The sequence below is a fragment of the Mustela lutreola genome, chromosome 3 (genome assembly GCF_030435805.1).
Source record: "Mustela lutreola isolate mMusLut2 chromosome 3, mMusLut2.pri, whole genome shotgun sequence".
In the NCBI taxonomy this organism is placed as follows: domain Eukaryota; kingdom Metazoa; phylum Chordata; class Mammalia; order Carnivora; family Mustelidae; genus Mustela; species Mustela lutreola.
The window spans coordinates 38,815,114-38,837,204 of record NC_081292.1 but is presented as its reverse complement, the minus strand read 5'-3'; the positions used below and the strand labels follow the sequence as shown (position 1 = coordinate 38,837,204).

At 41.1% G+C, this 22,091-nt stretch overlaps 2 protein-coding genes and 1 non-coding gene across 7 annotated transcripts in view; 1 reads left to right on the top strand and 2 right to left on the bottom strand.

Annotated features, from left to right (window-relative positions):
- Positions 1-6,844, top strand: part of MATN2 (matrilin 2) — a 134,900-nt gene extending 128,056 nt beyond the window's left edge. For 3 of the 5 annotated variants that reach the window (XM_059165958.1, XM_059165959.1, XM_059165960.1), the window contains 5 exons: positions 1,992-2,144; positions 3,146-3,217; positions 3,569-3,703; positions 4,087-4,185; positions 6,295-6,844. In XM_059165958.1, coding sequence (XP_059021941.1) covers positions 1,992-2,144; positions 3,146-3,217; positions 3,569-3,703; positions 4,087-4,185; positions 6,295-6,350 — 515 coding nt within the window. In that variant the 3' untranslated portion in view covers positions 6,351-6,844. The remainder of the gene's footprint in view (positions 1-1,991; positions 2,145-3,145; positions 3,218-3,568; positions 3,704-4,086; positions 4,186-6,294) is intronic. The other 2 variants (XM_059165957.1, XM_059165956.1) reach the window with 1 other exon arrangement.
- A 4,665-nt stretch (positions 6,845-11,509) lies between these two features.
- RPL30 (ribosomal protein L30) lies at positions 11,510-14,485 on the bottom strand. The gene is made up of 5 exons (XM_059165955.1): positions 14,397-14,485; positions 14,238-14,289; positions 13,828-13,973; positions 12,333-12,463; positions 11,510-11,614 (listed from the first exon to the last, which is right to left on the bottom strand). The coding sequence occupies exons 2-5, from the start codon at positions 14,256-14,258 to the stop codon at positions 11,565-11,567; spliced, it is 348 nt and encodes a 115-aa protein (XP_059021938.1). The 5' UTR covers positions 14,259-14,289; positions 14,397-14,485; the 3' UTR covers positions 11,510-11,564.
- LOC131828430 (small nucleolar RNA SNORA72) lies at positions 11,789-11,920 on the bottom strand. Its single transcript, XR_009352438.1, has one exon. It is a non-coding gene; the product is annotated as a small nucleolar RNA SNORA72 (small nucleolar RNA).
- Positions 14,486-22,091: the final 7,606 nt, after the last annotated feature.

The window sequence follows — 22,091 nt, the reverse complement described above, 5'->3', positions numbered from 1 at the left end:
TGACCGGTCTCTGGCCATTTCCTGGCCAGTGTGGGACCTCCAGTGGACAGGAGCGACCCTGCACACCTTATGATAGCGAACACCCTTGTGTTTGTAGGAGGCAAAAGTTAGCTTTAAAGAAAGTCAAAATGTTGGGAGAGAGCATGACTCAGTTAACTCAGGAAAGCAAAGCCTGTTCTCTGATGTTTTCTAGACTCATGGATGATGTGGGGGAGGGGAGGACGGGAAGTTTCTTTAGTTGTGCCTAGATGCAAAGTGTGGCAGAGGAGCTGTGGCCCCCCAGAAAAAGGAAACCCCAAAGCTAGGATGGTTGGTAGAGCTAGAAGAAGGCGAAGTGACTGGATTCCTTGGGGGAAATGAGAAAATTTGAGGTCTTGAAGCAGTTTGCTTGAAAGCCACTTTCTTTAAGAACTTGTTGAGGGTACATTACTTTAGCAACTGCTGTAAGGGGGGAGAAGGTATGCAGACCAGGGCTTCATCTCAGGTGTTATGGGCCTAGTACCTAGACCAGGCCTGGCACATAGTCCATGTGTGACTAATACTTGAGAGTAAATGAACAAGGAGAGAAAGTACTAGCAGTCTTATTAGTGGACTCCGTCCCTCCTCACAGAAAGGCTGGCTCACACTGACATTCAAACACTCTTTGTGATGGAGGCCATTTTACTGTTATTGTGTACCTCACGGATTGATACCTTTTCCTCTAGGCCAATAGAATAGTAGCCAAAAAGTGTCCTGTCCTGAATCCTCTGAGTGAACTGTAAAAATAGCCTGAGAACGCATATCAAACCCATGAACCCCTCTAGCCTGCATTTTTAAAGTGTACTGGGAGAAGTAGCTTGTCTCCAAAGACAGTATTGTCTCCTTTTATTTGCCTCATTGAGACTGGTCTACTTTCCTCTTTCCCCCATTTAGATTTCCACCAATCACCCAAGGGCAGGTGGTAGGAGATATTGATGTTTATTTGGTTCTAAAATCAACAAAATTTATCTGAAGTGACATCCTCTGATGAATTTAATTAATGAATTCAATATAATTCAAGTGAATTAAATTATGCATAGCTAATATAATCTTAAAATAGTAATTATCCTTTTTAGGAAGTTTGCATGAAGTCACTGGGCTCCTGGACAAATATGTTGATCTTGCCGATAGAACCTACATAGACTTAGAACAAGGCATAACTCTTGCCCCTTGGCTTAACGAGGCACTTTTATGTGTATTTTTTTAATCCGGCCTAATGAATTAGCCAGAACAAGATATCAAGGCTAAAAAATGTTGAAAATGAAGGAGAATTTAAGTTCTTACTGTGTTTTGCTTTCAAGTGAAGCCTATATGGAGGAAGGGAATCTAATTTCTGTTGTTTAGAAAAGGTTTTGGAGCAATCTCATATCCCTGTTGATATCTAAGGTTGGTACTTGGGTTATTCTTTCTGTCTGACATAGAGGATTTCCAAGGGTCTGCAGATTTTCCTTTTCAGCTCAGCACCTCCTCATAAGGCTTTGTCCTTTCAAGAGAAGTAGGTAGAATGCAGCTTCCCTTGCACACCCCCTGCCCCATCATTAAAGGTTCCTATCCTGTACCTTTAAGAAGTAGAAACTAGGTTAGAAGGTCATAAATTGACCTGCTTCTTGGAATTCTCCCAGAAGAGATTCCCATTTAATAAGCCATAAGATACTGCTCTTTTCTACTTTATCCCCAAGGCTAATTCAGGCAGAAGTTGAAGATTTGTTCAATGACCTTGCCCAGAGCTGAGCAAGCAACAGGTTGGTGGTCTAGCTCCCAACCTCCCCTAGTGCCTCATTGGAACCCTCATTGGAACCCCTTCTTTTGTTCATAGGGCTGAAATAAAAATGGCAGAAAGATAAAGGGGGGTTGACCTGGACCCCTCAAGTCACACCACGTAACATGCACCCCGGCTTTAGGTATGGTACACGCAACTTCCAGACCCTGGGAACATAGCTCTAACTACCTTCTTCATTTGCTCTGCAACATAGGCATAACTATGTATGCTGTCGGGGTAGGAAAAGCCATTGAGGAAGAACTACAGGAGATTGCCTCTGAGCCCACGGACAAACATCTCTTCTATGCCGAAGATTTCAGCACGATGGGAGAGATAAGTGAAAAACTAAAGAAGGGCATATGTGAAGGTACTGTAATTGACCTCGAGGAGAGCAGCTATGAACGCTTGGAGGAGCAATTCTCAACCTGTTCCTCCCAAGTGCTCAAAAAAGTGCCTCCCTGGTGTTTGGGGCCAGTAATGTCTGGAAACACTATACCAAAAAGGGGGAAACAGGAGAGAGAAGACAGGATTGATTCACAGCTAACACTGCGTGAGCGCTTGCTCTGGGCTTGGCAGTGTGATCAATCTTTTGACACACGAGCACAGTTCATCCCCACAAAAGCCCTCTAGAAAAAAACATTGAGCTAAGACACAACCATTATACACAGCACAGAGCTGAGGTTCCATTTTAGGAGATGCCTGTAATTGGACTGGAAAGGGAAGGGAATCCTTTCAAATGTAAGGAACACCTTGCTGCAAGGAGTGGTTCTTCTGTTTACAGAACACAAGCCAGCCCTTTAGAACCTCCATTTTGTTCTGTCCCAGAGCTTTCCGTGCTGATCTCACTGTGCCAGGACAGGTAGAGCAGCTCTGCCCTGGCTCGCTACTCCTGCCCCAGGTTCGGTCACCAGCCAAATCCTAAGCTAAGTGATGTGTTTCACTCCTCCGAAGGAAAGCAATAAGAGGGAGGGGGATGGGGTGAGAGGGCCTTTTTAATGCCCAGGAGAGATTTCACCTCTTGGCTGTTTCCTTCCAACTGAAATACCTCTTAGAGGGGGTCCCCCTGCAGTTTTAGTCCTTGGCCAACGTGACTTTTTTTCCCACCCCAACTTCTAGGCATGGAATTTGTGAGGGCATTCTTAAGTAAGATGCACTTAAGGGGTCCAGGTTTCTCTTACTAGAGAATGTCCCTAGTGTGGTCTTGGATTACCCTGGAAACCAATTGCTTTTTGAAACTGGTGTTACCAAATAAAACTGAAACACCCTGGGTGACAGCAGGTAGGTGGGGAGCTGGTCTGGGACGTTTCCTAAGGAACACACACGCACGCAGACGACTGTCACTCCCTTTGGTCATCTTTTCCCCCTCAGCTCTGGAAGACTCTGATGGAAGTCAGGACTCCCCCGCAGAGGAACTGCCAAAGAGGATCCACCAGCCAACAGGTAAAATTAAAAAAAGCCAACAGGTAAATTTTAAAAAGCAGTGTTTCTAGAACTTTTGGTGGATGCTTCTACCATGATTTCCCCCAGACAAAAGTCATAAAAAGTGAGTCAGTAAGATTTGAATTATGCCAACTATGGCTTTTTTTCCTCGATCAGATAGGAAACATTTACTCTATACTTTTAAGCCATATTTGGTAATGTCTCTACTGCCAGTCTTTGGCCACAGTATGTCCCAAAGTAGAGCTGTGTGCCACAGCTAGGAATACTAAGTACCTTACTCTGACCACTGACAGCTGTTATAATCACAAACATGTAAAGCAGGTTTGACTTCAGTTTTCTTTCTCTTTACAGAATCTGAGCCAGGCACCATAAATATCCGAGACCTACTTTCCTGTTCTAATTTTGCAGTGCAACATCGATATCTGTTTGAAGAAGACAGTGTTTCACAGTCCACACAAAAACTTTTCCATTCAACAAAATCTCCAGGTAATTCCAAATACAGTATTGCTTCCAGTGGCTCGATACCAGCCCCTTAGCTTGCCAACAGACTCAGTTGCAAGGAGGAAAGGAAAGGAGGAAGTAGGAAATGGGAAAGGGGGAAAGAGAGGGGCTTAAGTAAAATGAGAACTAGAAAAATTAGCTGAAAGAAATGGGAATAGCCTTCCCTGCAGTCCACACTAGCGGCAGCTCTCGGTGTTGGAAATCCATGCAGCCCTCTCCTGAAATTTACTGGATCTGGCTGTGTGGAAAAAGTTGAACATTTCTTTCATTTTGGTTTCTTCCCTATGCTGATTCAGTCCTATTATTATGCATCTGGGAAGTCTGGTGGGTTACAGAGGTGAGTGAACACTTTCCATGTGCTTTCTCAGGAAGTCCTTTGGAAGAAAAACACGATCAATGCAAATGTGAAAACCTTATCATGTTCCAGAACCTTGCAAATGAAGAAGTGAGAAAGTTAACTCAACGCTATATCCTTTTCTAATACTGTGCTTGTCTGTGTGATTTGAAGAATTTCACCGAACTTCACAGATACTATCTGTCGGTATGTATTAAATGAAGTCATTTCCATAAATCCATGAGTAGTGAACTCGTAGAAAGGCTTTTTTCTTAAGCAACCTGCTAGGTGTTTGAACATCAAGGGCAAGCCAAGCTTCATGGCAAGCTTGGGTCAAGAATTTGGTTGCTCTCTGCCATTCTAGGGTTCAGCGTTTGAGGCCAGCCAGTCAGTACACAAAATAAGAGAAGACAGAGTTAAAATTTAACTCCCTCTCTGCTGGGAGGAAAAGGGTCTGTACAGGTCTGATGTTCATCAAAGGTATGGTAAGTCTCGGCAAAGAATGTAGAATGATGAAGTTTCAAACTCCCATCTAAATTCCAAACCTTTCTTTCGGCCCCAGGCCACACTGCAGCCAGCCACAGTAGGTAAGCATGTAGTTTCTAGAGGACTGGGGTTTTTTGTTTGTTTGTTTGGCAGCTGGGATCTTTTATATCAGCACTCTAAGATGAAACATTTTATCAAGGGAACAGCAGACTCAATGATTCATTAAACCAATATTACACATAAAAGGAATGCTTTGAGATAATGGAGAAATGAGGATTCAGTGTTTTTATATGGCCAGTTGCTCTGAACTTAAAATTTCAGTAAGCTTACTAAAGCTGGCTCATTTCTATCTCAGCATGCATCAACTAGCCTATAGGGAGAAGGTTGAATTCTGAACTCTCTCTTTGCCAATGGGTTTATATAATAAGGAACAGATGTAGCGATTCCCTTTCTGAAAGCTGGAAATCTGTTCCCCTAAGTAAAATAATCTGACAGTGGTTAATGTAGGTGATGAATCCAGGCTCTCATTCTGCCAGGGGGACTGGTGGAGGGTATTAAGGAGCTTACATGAAAACAAATGCTTGTTTTAATGCCCCTCGCCTCTCTCCTTTCCCACCACACTTCAGAGGGTCTGCTTCACGAGAGACTAAGGAAGTTATCTGTAAAAGAGCATAGGTCAGAAGTCTTCAGTGCTGCTACCCTTTGGCCATTATCTGGCATCATGGGTGAAAACTCTCCCATCTCTTTACTCTCGTGACATCATCTTATTAAAACCCAATTCTCTTTACTATATTATTCCCCAAATTGTCACTTCTGGCTCCTAAAGGTATGTTACTGCAAACTAATTTATAAGCAACACAGGTGTGAGTAAAATTTAAAAACATTTTTTAAAGGGATGGCTCAGCTGGTTAAGCCTGACTCGATTTTGACTCAGATGATGATGTGAAGGTTGTGAGATTGAGCCCCACCTCAGGCTCTGTGTTGAGGGTGGAGCCTGCTTGGGAATCTCTTTCCCTCTCCCCCCACCTCGCCCCATTCCCCCTCACACACATTCTCTCAAAAAAATATTTTAAAAATTTAAAAAAAACTTTTTTTTTTTGGTAACTCAACTACTTTGCTTTGATGTTGAAGTGTTTAACCTGAAGGGGATTTGTAGTCTTTTTTCTTTTTTAAGATTTTATTTATTTGGGGTGCCTCGGTAGCTCAGTGGGTTACAGCCTCTGCCTTCGGCTCAGGTCGTGATCCCAGGGTCCTGGGATTGAGCCCCGCATCGCATCAGGCTCTCTGCTCCACGGGGAGCCCGCTTCCCTCTTTCTCTCTCTCTGCCTACTTGTGATCTCTGCCTGTCAAATAAATAAATAAATCTTAAAAAAAAAAAAAAAAAAGATTTTATTAGAGAGAACACAACCAGGCAGAACAGCAGGCAGAGGGACAAGCAGGCTTCCCACTGAGCCGGGAACCCAAGCTTGGGCTTGATGTGGAACATGATCCCAGGACCCTGGGATCATGACCTGAGCCAAAGGCAGACACTTAACTGGTAAGAGTCACCCAGATGCCCCAAGGGATTCATAGTCTTGATAGCATGTGTTAAATGGCTTACTATAAACCTTCAATCAGAGTTAAAAAATTTTTCTAAATGGGGAAAACCAGAGGTTTGTATCTTTGAGGACAAATTTTTACATAGCGACATCCAATTGTATTTGATTGTAAATAAAAATAGACAATTCAGATTCCTCTTCCTTAATTTGAGATTTACTAGAAGAAATGACACAAAGGATGGAAGCCCTGGAAAACCGCCTGAGATACAGATGAAGATATGAAATGTGCTATGTATTTGTATGCCATTGTATCAAATGTTACAACGGAAGCAGCTTGAGCCCCAAAGCTCAGGCTATTGAGTCTAAAAAGTTGTAAAGTAAAACAGGACTAGGACTTAGAAAGCTGGTTTGCTATAGAACACAAAGGCAAAAGTGCAACACTAACTTGTATAAATTTGAGAAAAAGTCCTTCAGAACCCTAAAATGAGATTAACGAGTGAGAATAAATAAGCTATGCAAGCTATTCTGTAACATACTGTGGACATGATTTGCTTTTGCTTTATCCTGCCTTAGTGTTGTGATCTCATTTGACTAAATTAGTTTGCAGTCTTACTTCTGTAGAACACTGGCCATAGGAAGACTATTTTTTTGTATTGGACTTTTATCTTGATATATGTATATGGATGTATGCATAAATTCATAAAACCTATGTACTTGAATTAAGTTGGATTTTTTTAATACAATATTAAAATTCACCACTTCAGAGAATGGTATTCTGTGTAAAATTCCTAGTTCACTTTAAATGCAAAATATGGTTATGTGGGAAACGGTCAACCTCGACTCTCACTGGCAATCTGGAAAACCCAAGTTAAAACAATCAGCTTGGCAAAAATTAGCATTGGACTACAGTGTTGGCAAGGATGAAGAAAATGGGGCTCTTGTACACTAGTGAAAATGCAAATAGGCGTGCTCTTTGGAGTATAATCTGTCAATACGTAGTAAAACTGAAAAGGCACACCAGCCTGCACTCTAGCAGCTGCGCTCACAAGCATCTAACTAGAGGACTTCAGCACATGCACAGAAGGCGACCCATAGAAGAACGCTACTTGAGTTTATAAACCACCAGTTGAAAATAACTGAAATCATCAGAAAGGGAACTGATAAAATTATGTGATCCCTACCTCAGAAATACCATACAACATTTAAAAGGAAGGCACTAGACCTACATGCATACATAGTAAAACTCAAAGCTGAATTTTAAAAAGCCAAAGGTAGTGGTGCCTGCGTGGCTCGGTGGTTAAAGTCTCTGCCTTCGGCTCAGGTCATGATCCCGGGGCCCTGGGATTGAGCCCCGCATCTGGCTCTCTGCTCATCGGGGAGCCTGCTTCCCCCTCTCTCTGCCTGCTTCTCTGCCGACTTGTGATGTCTCTGTCAAATAAATAAATAAAATCTTTAAAAATTAAAAAAAAGCCAAAGGCAGGGGCACCTGAATGGCTCAGTCAGTTGGGCATCTGACTCTCGGTTTCAGCTCAGGTCATGATCCATGATCTTGGGGTCCTGGGATGGGTGTTAGTATGGCTCCGTGCTCAGCAGGGAGTCTGCCTAGGGATTCCTTCTCCCTCTGCCCCCCACCCCCCTCCCATAATCTCTAACCAAAAAAAAGACCCCCCTTCCCATGGAAGCTACTGTATTTGATGCCAAGTGATTCTTTTTACACAGAACACTTTCAGTAAGTTTGTTTAAATATTTCAAGAGGAGTGTTTTCATCAGAATGTTCTCCCAAAGGGCATTGTGGTAGACTGAGAACATCTCTTTCGTGTATCTTCAATCTTATCTGAAAAATCATCTGATTTTCTCCAAATAGAAAAGTTGCAATTCAAAGTATTAAACCATGTATTTGTATTTGAGTCACCCAGTTGGTCCTGAATGGGCTTTCGCTAGTAAGTACTGCCTGGGTTGGCATTACCTTCTGAGATGTACTCCCAGTTAAGGTAAGGCATTGCTTCCTTAGCTCAACTGTACTTCACTTTCCGTTGAGTCCCAGCTCCCCCTAGTGGCTCTAGACTGCACCCCCCCCAACCCTTAATGTTTAGCTATTAAATACATTTAATCAGTTTTCAAGTTTCTTCATGTTGGGGAGAAGGCCTTCAAAGGAAACAAATGCCTCCAACCAATCAAAATTTACATATGTCTAAAATCTGAAGTATTTCTCCTTTTTCCTCATTTGGCTCTACACAGGTCTTAGGTGTAAAAGTTTTACATTCAGGCTTATTGTGGTGACCTTTACAAGCCTTGATTTCCTCAACTGTCAAATGGAATGAAGTATGATCTCACTGAATTGTCAAGAGAATTAAATGGCTTAATGTGCACATTACTTAGTAAAGTATCATTTTAGATACTCAATTATTAGCCATTATGTTTTTACTCTTCAGCAGTCCATGATGTCTGACACAAAGATGGTAATTTATGTATATGTTGAGTCAATGAATGAATGCTTTACTTACCTTAGCTCAGGAAAGTACTTTGGCAGATTCCTACTCCTTAATTCTCTTTTGAGGCAAACAGGTAGGAGGTAGTAAATTACAGTACATGTATAGATGCTCAAGGCCTACTATCAAAACAAGATGAAGATGAAATTCTGGCCTAGAAAGTCAAAAGCCTATCAAAGAGAATTAAGTAAATGTTTAAGCCCTAAAAGTCATTATTCATCCTACTGTTTGAACTCATGTGATACAAAGCGGAGTCTGTCCTCTAGGGCCTTCCTTAGTTTAGTGAGAAACAGGTGTGATTAATGCCATAAAAAAGGTTCTATAGTAACTCAGAGGCACCCAGTCTAGACTGGAAGAGGCTATTGGGGTAGGCCTGGAAAAGGAGGGCAAGAGGAAAGGAAAGCAGATGCCACAGCAGACATGGGGAGCCCAAGTGTGAAGCGGCAGTTGGAAATAAGGTATGAAAGCAAAGAGAACTGTTTTCCATGGACCAGATCTTCCAAAAGGCCCAACTAACTGCATTCGAGACCAGCCTAGAGTTTGGTTTCTTTTCTAAGTACGTTTTGCCCCTGCCATGATACCATACCAATTGCAGTTAACACACTCCACAATAACCAAACTCTTCTTTGGGACATTTCTATCTCCAAACCTAACAGGTAGCTTAGCACAAGTATGCGATAAATCCAGTTGGCTGGAATTTCCTGCAATCTCCCGCATACTAGAGCTTCCCAGCCAAACACATTACTTTGATTATAATCAGAAAATAACATTTAAAAATACCAACTTAGACCTTCCCAGATCTTCCTGGCCAGTAGTATTTTCTCTATTTCTGGCAGCATTTTAATGGCATTCTTCACAGCTGTCCTAAGCCAGCATGAGTGAGGTTTAATCTCCTTTTCTCTAAACTTTAAATTCCTTTCTTCCGGGGCGCCTGGGTGGCTCAGTGGGTTAAGGCCTCTGCTGTTGACTCAGGTTGTGATCCCAGGGTCCTGGGATCGAGCCCCGCATCAGGCTTTCTGCTCGGCGGGGAGCCTGCTTCCTCCTTTCTCTCTCTGCCTGCCTCTCTGACTACTTGTGATCTCTGTCTGTCATATAAATAAATAAAATCTTCAAAAAAAAAAAGATTAGAAAATATCTTGTGTGTTTAAAAAAAAAAAATTCCTTTCTTCCTAAACAATGAGTACACAAAAAACACAGATAAAGGCAAAAGCTCAATGACCTTATAGTGTATTATCACTATACAGAAGCCCCAAGAAATCACAAAATTATTTCCTAAAAGCCATCATTCTAAAATGCCTGCAGCCAAAAATCCTGCAACAGAATCATTACAAAGAAATGGTATACTGGTACCTGTGATATTGTATCCTACAGAAACCATTCCTGAAGAAATTAAATTGTAACTTATCAACCTGGAGGGAAAAACAATCCAAAATTAACCTGTATCACTGCAAGCTCAATTTGAAAGGCAAAATTTACCAAGTAGAAAATAAGCACACAAACTTACTTAACCCAAAGACAAACAGTTCTCACAACCGTTGAACAGACTAATAACACTAGAGGCCAGCAATACTCTGACCAAGCAATTCTTTTCAAGGACAAACTTCAAACATCTTAAACCACCTTGGGCACACTAGTCTCTAGATATGAAAATACGAGCACTTTAGAATGCTTAACAGAGTTCCACAGCTCTGTGGCTCTTAACCAGGAGATGCTACTTTTGAAAACATGGGGTAATATTTTGGGTATCATAACATGGAAAACCATGAGAAATATCCTGCAGTATCCAGTCCTCCACAACAAAGAACTGTCCCATGGGAAAATGTCAGTAGTGCTCCCAGATTGAGAAATACTAAGTTAACTGAACAATCAGTAAGAAAACTAGTTAGTTACAACTATTCTTCAAATTTTATCTACGACCTCAGATTAACTTCAGACACAAATTAGAATCATGCAGTATCAACCCATTCCCTTTCCTATACAAAACTGGGAATTTCACCCACCCGTGGTTGTTCCACAGCTATTAAAAAAGGACTCTTGTGATTCCAAGTTCAGTAAATACTGGGACATGGACACTCTGTACAATGTACTGATGGCATCCTCATCTCCTATGTCTCACTCATCTACTACTTGAACTGCCTACGAGCTAAGATCTTTGTTTAAGATCTTAAGTCCAAAAGAAAAGGTTAATTCTGACACGGCTGCAGCCTGAAAGCCCAGCACGGATGTGTAGAGTATACTTTACCAGCAACATATGACTCCGTAAATCAAGATATATTTTTTTCCCAAGTAACTCCTGAAAATGTCCCCAAGGAAATAAAAGAGGGAAAAGGGTTCCAGTCCGACATATTTGGAAGATATGGAATGCAGTTTCCCCAAAATCTGAACACCAAACATACTTCACAATGTATCTTCTAGGAATAAAATATAAAACAAACTTTGGGCAACTGTGGACTTAGCACTTATTGAAGACCTGGGATTCTTCTGAAGCGCTCCAAGTATAGATCTTCTATCTCAACCATTGCACACCCATAGAAAAAAATCCTTCATTAAAGTTCAATAAAACTTTTCTCAGACACACAAAATTTTGGAAGGGGAGTACAAATCTCATTTTACCCTCTCTACTACTCAAATCTGTAGATCTAAGCCAGATTACAAACTGCAATTCTGATTAAATTCTACATATTGATCTTTGCTGCCTCTCAAACATACTCAAATATAAAATGCCAATAGTATCAACACTTTTAAAAGACTGGAATCTTTAAAAAAAATCTAGTAGAGGAAAGGAACTCTGCACTCCCTTTATAAAAAGGAAAACAAATACTGGGACATAGAGTTCTTAACCAAAAAGTCTTGCCACCACATCTAACTGCCTTATCCCCTCAAATCCTATCTTCAGAAAGGGTATGGAAACAAAAAGATATAAAGGAAAAAACGGCAACAAATACCATGTTTTTAAAACAAGCTGTGGCCAGTTTTATTAAAGAAAAATTGCGTGTGATTTACTTTTCACCAGTCTGTTCTGGCATGCTTCTAATGATATCAGAATCACCTAGAAAATAAAACACAATAGTTTTACAAGTCATTTAATCACAACTGGTAATCATCAAATTAGCAATGGTTATCTTTAAAAGTTCTGACACTAGCTTTGCTGTCATTTCTCAAGATGATCAGATACCTAGTCATAGGCATTTCCCATATAAGATATATCTATCAATCAGACGTGGTTTATCACCAGCATTGATAAAACCAAACCTAGGGAAAGAACTAGGTCTGGGGACACATGCATGGTCTTAATATAGCGAATGTTTAGCCTGCCCTGATTATTACAAAATCAGAACAGCGAGAATATTCGCAGTATTTTATGAATTAAAAACTCGTAAGTTCAAAATATAACATGATCTGTATTTGTAGGAACTTCTTTTCCTCAACTTAATTTTATCTGTTCTTAGGCAGACAGTAAAAATTCCTTTCTTCAACTATTTCATTTGAATACTCTCCCCATTTATAATTTCACCTTTACCAAGGTCCTAATTATGTAAGTGCTTCAAACCAAATTCATTTCAAAGTAAAAAGATTTCACTTATAACAAGATCTATTACAATGTATTGATATTCATTATCAATTCTCTGTGAAATAAAACTACAGGATATCACTTGCTCTATCCAAATTCTCAGTATCTGAACCTAGGGATCAGACATTGGTATAGCAAAGAATACCTGTAATTACATTATAAAGGAAAAAAATTATTCTGACTTAAAAAAAAATACCTGGATCAATGATAGCCAGCGTGCATACTCTGTAGTATTTCCCACATGCTGTGCCCAATTCAATATTATTGCCACTGTAGTGATGGACACCAGTTTTGGCCAACATGGCATAGTATTCGATTTCAGATTTCCTTCAGAAACCAGAAGACAAGCAAATGAATAGGGTCACAAATGACTGACAAATAAAATGTCACTACTTTCTTCATTAGTTTTAATGTTGGTAAGCCTTTCCAAAAGTAACTAAACCAGTTGTTACTCTTTAAAAAAGTACCATATCCATTAGCCAAAACAAACCATCCTTTCCTTTGATCCCCTGTAAGAATAGGGTCCGTAAGTATCAGCAAGAATCATCAAGTATCTTCTGAATATCTACATTTAACACTTGTAAATTATGCTCATGGAAAAGAGAGTAAGATGTGAAATAAAGTATTTACTTAACAATCACTAGTCACCAGACACTTCATAGAATTCCAGGACAACCTCCTAAGTAGTATATACTCCATTTTTTATAACTAATGAAGACATTCAGGCACAGAATAGTAAGTGAAGGTTCCAAATTCAAGCACATGTTATCTTTAAAAGATAAGCTGTTTCTGTTACTCTCCGGTGCTGAATCTTAGATGGGGAGTGATGTTATTTACACAAAGCTAACACTTCTGTGTCAACTGAACAGGTGGACACTGAAGGTTTTACAAATCTGAAGAGTTCTAATAGAACAGCACCATTACTCAGATTATGGATCCGCAGACCAGCAGTCGTGGGAGTGCTTGTTAAAAATGCATAATGTCAGGTCCCATCCCAAACCCACGAAATCAGAACCAGCATTTAACAAGATGACCAGTAACTGTGCTGAGAAGCACATAGGAGGTTAAGCTTGAAGACCAAACCACAGGATGGCATGGAGGATGGAGTACTCCAGGAAAGCCAATTATGTACAGACACCCTACCTAAAATCCTGTGAAGTTATGCATTACCACAGAAAAATCAATGTGCCGTAGGGAACTCCACAGTCCAAGTTTCTTTAACTTATTTTCCATACTAAGCTCACTTTCCAAACAGTGAAGTCAAGCAAACACTTGGGGAACTAGAAACCTGCAGCTCCACTGCCCGCCTCAACTTTTATCCTATTAGCTCTTCTACACGATAACGAGTTCAAAAAATGATTTTTCAAGAAATAACCAAAAAGGCAGGACACAAAACACATGGAAATACAAGCATGTGTCTGTGCTTCCCTCAAACTTCGACGTTCTGTGGTTTTTACCCCTCTGCCACACTTTTTTTCCCCCGAAGAGAAGCTTCCACAACGAGAAAACATGATGGCGGTCAGCCCCAAACACCACTTAAGAAACCGTGAATTCTCCAAGTGCTCGCTTGTAAAAATTCTACATAAAACCGAATTCGTACTACGCAGACTGCCCATGGTTAGCACTCCTGGGTATTCACTCCGATCAATATACAGTGGGCGACCCACCCCCTCCAGGTTCCTTTCCATTACCTCAAGGCCGGGCAGTTGTTGGCGAGGATGACCAGCTTCGCTTTGCCGTGTCTGATCATTTTCAGAGTCTGCTTGTACCCCAGCACGTATTTTCCACTTTTCATAACGAGCTGGAGCCTGGAGTTGATGGACTCCAGCGACTTTTTCTACAAAGCAAACATTTCAGACGGACCTTAAGGCCTTGTTTTTGAACCATCTCAAACAGCATCCAGCTTTCTGGAAACCGAGCCCTTTAATAAACTTCCTAAGTCTAGGGTCCTAAATCACTGAGAGAACCACTCGGCTTCCTCCTGAGCCCCTCTATGCCAGTGGGCATGCTGTCTCCCCAGTGTGCTCGGATCTGCCTCCCCGGGGCCAAGACTCAAGTCTTCCACGTGAATCGGCTTCCGGCCCCGGCGTGTTTCACTCACCGTCTTCTTTGCGGCCACCATCTTCCTGTCTTAGGTGCGGGACGGCCCCAACCTAGAACATACAGAGGACAGGACAGGAAGTTTAGGATAGCAGCTCCAAACGGCAACTCGCTGGGATCCCCACACTGCCGAAACCTGGGCCCCGCGGAGCCCACTCACCAAGAGCAGCCGCCAAAATGGCCGGGAGAGAGAAAGGAAAGAGCTCCCACAATGCAAAGCTCTTCACAGCCGAGCCGAGTCGTCGGAACCGGAAGTGAGCCGCAGGCGGAAGGGGCGGGGCAAAAAGACGAGGGCGGTGCTGACTGCTGTTGATTCTGGTAGGTGGAATGGCGGTACAGCTGCGCATTCCCTCTTCCTGCCGGTCCTGAAGTTGCATTAGTGTGTTGCTCCGAGTTGCGGACTGAGGAACCGGGAACGTCAAACCAGGAGGGAGTTGGAGAAGCCGACTGAGAGTGAGGCGGGAGGGGACAGTGGCAAGGGGCGGCGGCGGCTGGACTATGGTCTTAGAGCGTCTGAGCTTATCTATACCGAAGCCGCGTCTCTTGGGGAGGACTCCGGTGAGCCTCAGTTCCTGGATCTAACCTCCTGCGTCAGTTCCCTTCAGGCCGAAGCAGCTGGGTGCCCTCTCCTGCCCTCGCCCAAGTTGCCGGCCTCTCGGAGAAAGGTGGAGCCCCACGCAGACTTCCCCAAACGCACCTCTTGGGTGGCGGTGTTAGCGCAACTTTATAAGCCGAATTTTCAGAGAGCTCAATAAACAGACCTAATTTACAAATGTTTTTGTTGTGAACGTTGGACCTTGGTATCAATGTCCAGTGACGGATGGGCCAAAATAGCACGCACAGAGCGTCTCTCGCTAGTACCAAAAAACTAAAATCGGACCAGTACCGGTAGGTAAGTCGTTATCGTGTGTCAACTTTTAGGAATATATCCTACAGAAACAATCACAGTTTCTCAAAGTCATGTGAACAAGGATATTTCAACATTTTTTAAAAGAGATTTTATTTACTTATTTGACAGAGAAATCACAAGTAGGCAGAGAGAGGGAGAAGCAGCTGAGCAGAGGAGCTGCTCTCTGCTCTCAGCTGAGCAGAGAGCCCAGCGCCGGCCTTGATCCCAGGACCCTGAGATCATGCATGACCTGAGCTGAAGGCAGAGGCCTAACCCACTGAGCCACCCAGGCGCCCCTTATTTCAGCACCTTTTTTTTTTTCATTTGTCAGCACACAAGCAGAGGGAGAGGTAGGCAGAAGAAGTAGGTTACCTCCTGAGCAATTAACACCACTGGGGACTCCATCCCAGGACCCTGGGGCCAAGACCCCACCAGAAGGCAGACGCCTAACAGAGCCATCCAGGCGTCCTGATTTTAGCACTTTTTTAAAAAAGCTGTTCTTTTTAATATTTATTTTTAAAGATTTTATTTACTTATTTGACAGAGAGAGATCACAAGTAGGCAGAGAGGGGGAAGCAGGCTCCCTGCCTAGCAGAGAGCTCCATGCGGGGCTCCATCCCAGGACTCTGGGGTCATGACCTGAGCCGAAGGCAGAGGCTTTAACCCACTGAGCCACCCACACGCCCCTATCATTCTTAATATATGTGCTTGTATATGCATAGAAAATTCAAGTCTGCAAAGCTAACCACCAAAACTTAACCACTGGATAAGTTATGAGGAGAGTGGGTGAGGAGAGGACATTTTTTTACCTTACATGTTTCAGTACTACTTGAATTATTGTATAGCATGAATTGCTATGTAAAGTTCCTTTTTAATAATAAAGTGGTGATTTTAAATAGGTCTTTTGAAACACCAGTTATATCTGAAAGTATGGCTGCCAGATCACCTGATTAAAAAATACCTTGAATTATGACTCTTGGACTCCACCCAGGTATGTAGAAGAAATCCCTGATGAGGCCTAGGAATCTGTGTTTAATATGCATCTTTGGGGATTCTTATAAATATTAGAATTTGAGAAGTAAAGAATAGGGAGCACCTGCTGGCTCAGTTGGTACAGCATGCATCTCTTGATCTTGGGGTGGTGAGTTTGAGTCCCATGCTAGGGATAAAGGTTACTTTTAAAAAACCACAAAAAAACTGAAGAATGAGATAACCAAGTTGAGTTTGAGGCATACTTGCTTAGGTAAAGACAAAAATGAAATAATGTATATTATTTGGTTTTTTAAAATATATTATTTAATAAAATTTAATTATTTTTAATGTATATTAATTTGTTCTTTAAGTATAAGGCTTTATACTTTTATATTGAGCCCTATATTTTCAAAGCTTTTTAGTACCCCCATTTTATTTTTTTTTTTATTTTTATTTTTTTTAAATATTTTATTTATTTGACAGACAGAAATCACAAGTAGGTGGAGAGGCAGTCAGAGAGAAAGGAGGAAGCAGGCTTCCTGCTGAGCAGAGAGCCCGATGCAGGGCTCGATCCCAGGACACTGGGATCATGACCTGAGCCAAAGGCAGAGGCTCTAACCCACTGAGCCACCCAGGCGCCCCAGTACCCCCATTTTAGAGATTAAATAACTAAAGTACTTGGTAAGACTTATCTGGGGTGCTTTTCATTATAACAAGTTTCTGGTCCTAACTATATATGTCCTTGATATACTTTAAAGATCCCAGCAATCTTACTAGGGTCTTGTACTGGAAGCCAGAGAAGCCCAAAGCACTTTATGTATGAAACATGATCACAAAATATTTGAGAATTCTGCTTAAGGAATCTTAACTGATTTTGCTACATTTCTTTGGAGACAGTCTTAGGTTCTTAGTTTTTCTATTTAATATCTGCATGACTTGGGGCAAATTGTCTAAGCTCCCTAAGCCTCAGTTTCTTCATCAGAAAACTAAAATAGTGTCTACCTTGTAGTATTGTGAGGATCCCAGTAAACGTAATGATGTCTAAAGCGCCTAGCCGGGGCGCCTGGGTGGCTCAGTGGGTTAAAGACTCTGACTTCGGCTCAAGTCATGATTCCAGGGTTCTGGGATGGAGCCCCGCATCAGGCTCTCTGCTCAGCGGGGAGCCTGCTTCCTCCTCTCTCTCTACCTGCCTCTCTGCCTACTTGTGATGTCTCTCTGTCAAATAAATAAAATACAAAATCTTTTTTAAAATATTAAAAAAAAAATAAAGCACCTAGCGTAGGGCCTTGTACAGAACACATATGCAGTGAATGTTAGAACTCTTCGTCATTCCAACTCTCATCTCTTCAACCTTCCAACCATAGCCACCCACCCACATCTGAAGTCTTTCACAACTTTACAAAACCTATACACTAGGGGAAGAAGCACTTACCATGCAAAAATGACATATCTTTTGACTCAAGAAGATTTTATAAAATTTTCCACACTTGTGCTTATTAGAGCAGGAATTGGCAAACTTTTCCTATAGAGCCAAAGAATAAATACTTTACGCCTTTGGGGCCATATGTTCTCTGTGGCAACGATTCAGCTCTGCCGTAGCACAAAAGTAGCCACCGGCAATATATAGTGGGTGTGTTCCAATAAAACGTTTGCAGAATCAAGCAGCTGGCCAGATTTGGCCTGCAGGCCATCGTTTGCTGACCCCTGCATTAAAAGATTACTCTTAACTATTATTAAAAATAACTGCGTTAAGTCATACCCTTATTCTAAAGAGATGTCTGTTGAAGTATGTATGGGTGAAGTGTCATGATTGCAGCTTTTTTTTTTTTAAGATTTTTTTTTTTTAATTTATCTATCTGACAGAGATCACAAGTAGGCAGAGAGGAAGAAGCAGGCTCCCCACTGAGCAGAGAGCCCGATACGAGATACGAGGCACGAGGCTCGATCCCACGACCCTGGGATCATGACCTGAGCCGAAAGCAGAGGCTTTAACCCACTGAGCCACCCAGGCGCCCCTGCAGCTTCTTTTTGAGTCGCTGAAATAAATGTAAATAAAATCTAAAACAAAGATAAACAGATTGCTCTACTGCATTAGAGCAAATGCAGTGAAGTGTTAACAACTGTTGAATTTAAAGTGGAGGATACATAGGTGGTAGTTTCACTATTCAACGTTTTTGAGTTTGAAAATCTTCATACTAAAAAGTTGGGAAGTATATACGCTTTAAGAAGGATTTTGCCATCTAGATATTATTTTTGTTTTTCTGGATATCAGTTGGTAGCATTTCAGAGTGATTTTTAAAAAAATACCAACAGGTAAATGGGATAGAACAGAATTAACCCAAGACTTCGGTTTTCATTCACTAAAATTGCTGCTCCAAATTTCTGAGAACTCTGCAGCACCTGCTTTCATTGTGCAAAAGTTCATACTTGCTGTTGGAATTAAAAGTGACAGGCTGCATTCCCTCTTAGAGCAAATACTAACAAGTTCATTTGATGTTCATTAGTTCTGTACACTAGCCCATCCCCTTATTGTTAAGCAGTTAAAACGATTATATTATCATCAGCTATGAGTTATTCAATGTCCAGATTTGGAAGCAGCCCATTAGTACAGTTGACTGTTGAACAACTCAAAGGCTAGAGGCACTCACCCCCCCCCATGCATTTCAAAAATCCATGTATAATTTTTGACTCCTCAAAGACTTAACTACAATAACTTACTGCTGACCAGAAAATCCTTATTAATAACATAAACAATGCATTTTTTATATTCTATATATTATGTACTCTATGATAAACAAGAGAAAATGTTACTAAGAAAACTGTAAGAGAAAGTACATTATAGTACTGTACCAGAAAAAAAAAATCCATGTTTAAGTGGTGTTGTTCAAAGGTCAACTGTAATTTGGAACTCTATTTGTTTAACCCAACCTTTACAGTCTTAAATCACCCTAGACATTATACATGCTTAGAAATCTGATGAAGAGAGTAAGGGATGGGCATTCTAAGTTAAAATAGCCTGTAAACCTAATGAATGTTGGATATGTTTCAACTAACTAAACACAGATACACCAATACAAGAATTCTGAACCATTAAAGGACAATAATAAGGAATTCAAAATATTTCTTCTATGCCCTCTGTCCAGACTGCAAATGCTCCAGACTGCACTGGATTAAAAAAATAGGCCAGAGAAATGCTTTCTCCTTTTTTTTTAAAAACAATTTTTCCATCCAAGGAGCATATGTTTTTTATACTCTTGGATACGAAGAACCCAGAGTACTTTGTTCACTATTTTACTGTGAAGGAGTAAAACTTGGAACGTAGGATGATGTCTATAAATGTTTGTTTTTAGGTTATTTTATATTTCTAAGAGTCAGTTTTTGAAATTTTAGTATAAATGGGGTTCCTATGTATCTATAATGTGACATTTTACATATTATCTTCTATAATGTGACATTTTACATATTATCTTCAATAATTTGAAAAGCCTGCCATGTACATGTACTTTCTTCCTTAATAAAGGTGTGATACATAAGCTAAAACACTGATGTTTTTGCTTTTAACTAGAACTTAATTAATTTAATATGGTAATACTGATCAGAATCAGTTAATGGTGAAATAATAAATGCAAATTTGGGACAACATCAAAACATGGCTATGTTGAAGAAAAATGATAAAAGGAGTACTTGGAGGTGAAAAGATTTATGAACTATTCCCATCAAGGTACTATCAGCATTTAAAATCACAGTATAAGTTATATTCAGGTATTATCACAGTAAGACTGAAGGATTAAGATAGGACAAGTAATTGCTAAGAAGGAGAGTGGTCAGGGAGAGGGGAGGTAGGGTAAGTATTGTATATTAGTCTAGATAATTAAGTTGTAAGTAACAGAAACAAACTAGCTTAGTTAAGCATAAGAAGTTAAGCATATGTTGTAGTTTACCAAATGAACAAGAAGCCTGGAGAGCAAGACCCAGATCTGTGTATACTGGTCATTGGAGAAGCAGTCCAATTTATTAGTCACTGGTTCAAAACATGCTCTGCAAACCATAGGGCAGTACCCCAACCTTCAAAGATGTTTTCTCTTGGCTGGTGCCATAACTGAGTGTTTAATGTGCCCCTCCATCATCCTATAGGTTTAGCTTCTGGCTGTGGAGTTAGATGAAAAGACCAGTAAATCCCATAGAAATTAACCCATTACCTTACTTGTCTCATAGTGAAATGAGTTATTTGATAAGATAATGAATGTAGTGTCTTGGTGTAATGTCTTGATGATACTATAATGATGTACAGGAAAAACAAATCTAACCCTATCTCTATTTTTTTTTAAGATATTATTTATTTATTTGACAGAGATCACAAGTAGACAGAGGCAGGCAGAGAGAGAGAGAGGGAAGCAGGCTCCCTGCTGAGCAGAGCCCGATGTGGGACTCGATCCCAGGACACCAAGATCATGACCTGAGCTGTAGGCAGCGGCTTAACCCACTGAGCCACGCAGGTGCCCCTAACCCTATGTCTATTAAAAAAAAAAAAAAAATACTGAAGAGGTCCTATAATTCGTTCACGAAGTGCGTCATAGGGCCGCTCAAGGTATAGGTACCATTTCGGAGGCTTACTATGGTCATTGTTAGTGCAGCTGGCAAACTGGGCACTCAGCCAGGTAAATCATGTTAAGTAGAGGAACATGCAGTCGAGCTCATGTAGGGCTTCTTTCTCTGTTCTTAGAGCCATCCTAGTCCTGAGCCCATTGAGCAAGCATTGAGGGGCTCATGAAAAAGACTTCCATCCACAGGATACCAGATTATTATTGTTCACCTGATTATAAAATGCTTCCTCTGAAGAAAATGGAAGAGACCATGGCTTGGCTGATAAATTATTGCCAAGGAAAAGTAAGATACCCCAGTCAACTCCCAAAAGATAATTGATGGGGGGAAAGTGGGTACTTATAACTGGGCCCAGTAAGCCCTGGTTTAGCATGAAAGCATTAGGATTCAGAGAATTTCAAGATAGTGTTCATATTTAACTAATTTGTGAGTTACTGCATCTCTTTCAAGGAAGAATGGAGTTTTGGAAAACTTTCACTAGCTAAGTAAAATTAAATGTGACTTTAACTTTAAAAAAAGAGCATATTCTGAAGTGGGAGTCTGCCTGTGGACTGACTTGTGTCCCCTCCGTACCCCATCCATATGTTGAAGCCCTTACCCCCCAATGTGACTCAGTGGGGAGGTAGGTTTAGGAGGTAGTTAAGATTAAATGAGGTTATTAGGGTGAGGCCCAAATGTGTTAGGACTGTGGTCTTGTAAGAAGAGGAAGTCCCAGGGCGCCTGGGTGGCTCAGTGGGTTAAGCCGCTGCCTTCGGCTCAGGTCATGATCTCAGAGTCCTGGGATCGAGTCCCGCATCGGGCTCTCTGCTCAGCGGAGAGCCTGCTTCCCTCTCTCTCTCTGTCTGCCTCTCCATCTACTTGTGATTTCTCTCTGTCAAATAAATAAATAAAAATCTTTAAAAAAAAAAAAAAAAAAAAAAAAAAAAAAAAAAAAAAAAAGAAGAGGAAGTCCCAGGGATGCCTGGATGGCTCAGTTGGTTGAGAGTCTGACTCTTGGTTTCAGCTCTGATCTATTTCATGGGTCATGGGATCCAGCCCTGCCTTGAGTCAAACACTTAGCAGGAGAGTCTGCTTGAAGATTTTCTCCCTCTGCCCGCCCCCCCACCACTTGCCCTCTGTCTAATATAACTAAATAAATCTTAACAACAACAACAACAAAAGTCTCCCCTGCCCCAGCCCCATGTGAAGACACGCTGAGGAGATTGCCATCTGCAAGCCAGCAAGAGTTCTCACCAGAAACCAAATTGGCTGGTACCTTGATCTTAGACTTCCCAGTCTCCAGAACTATGAGAAATAAATATGTTATTTAAGCCATCCAGTTAATGACATTTTGTTATGGCAGCACAGTTTATGAAGTCCTTTTAATAGCATTTAAACAAGACATAAATATTT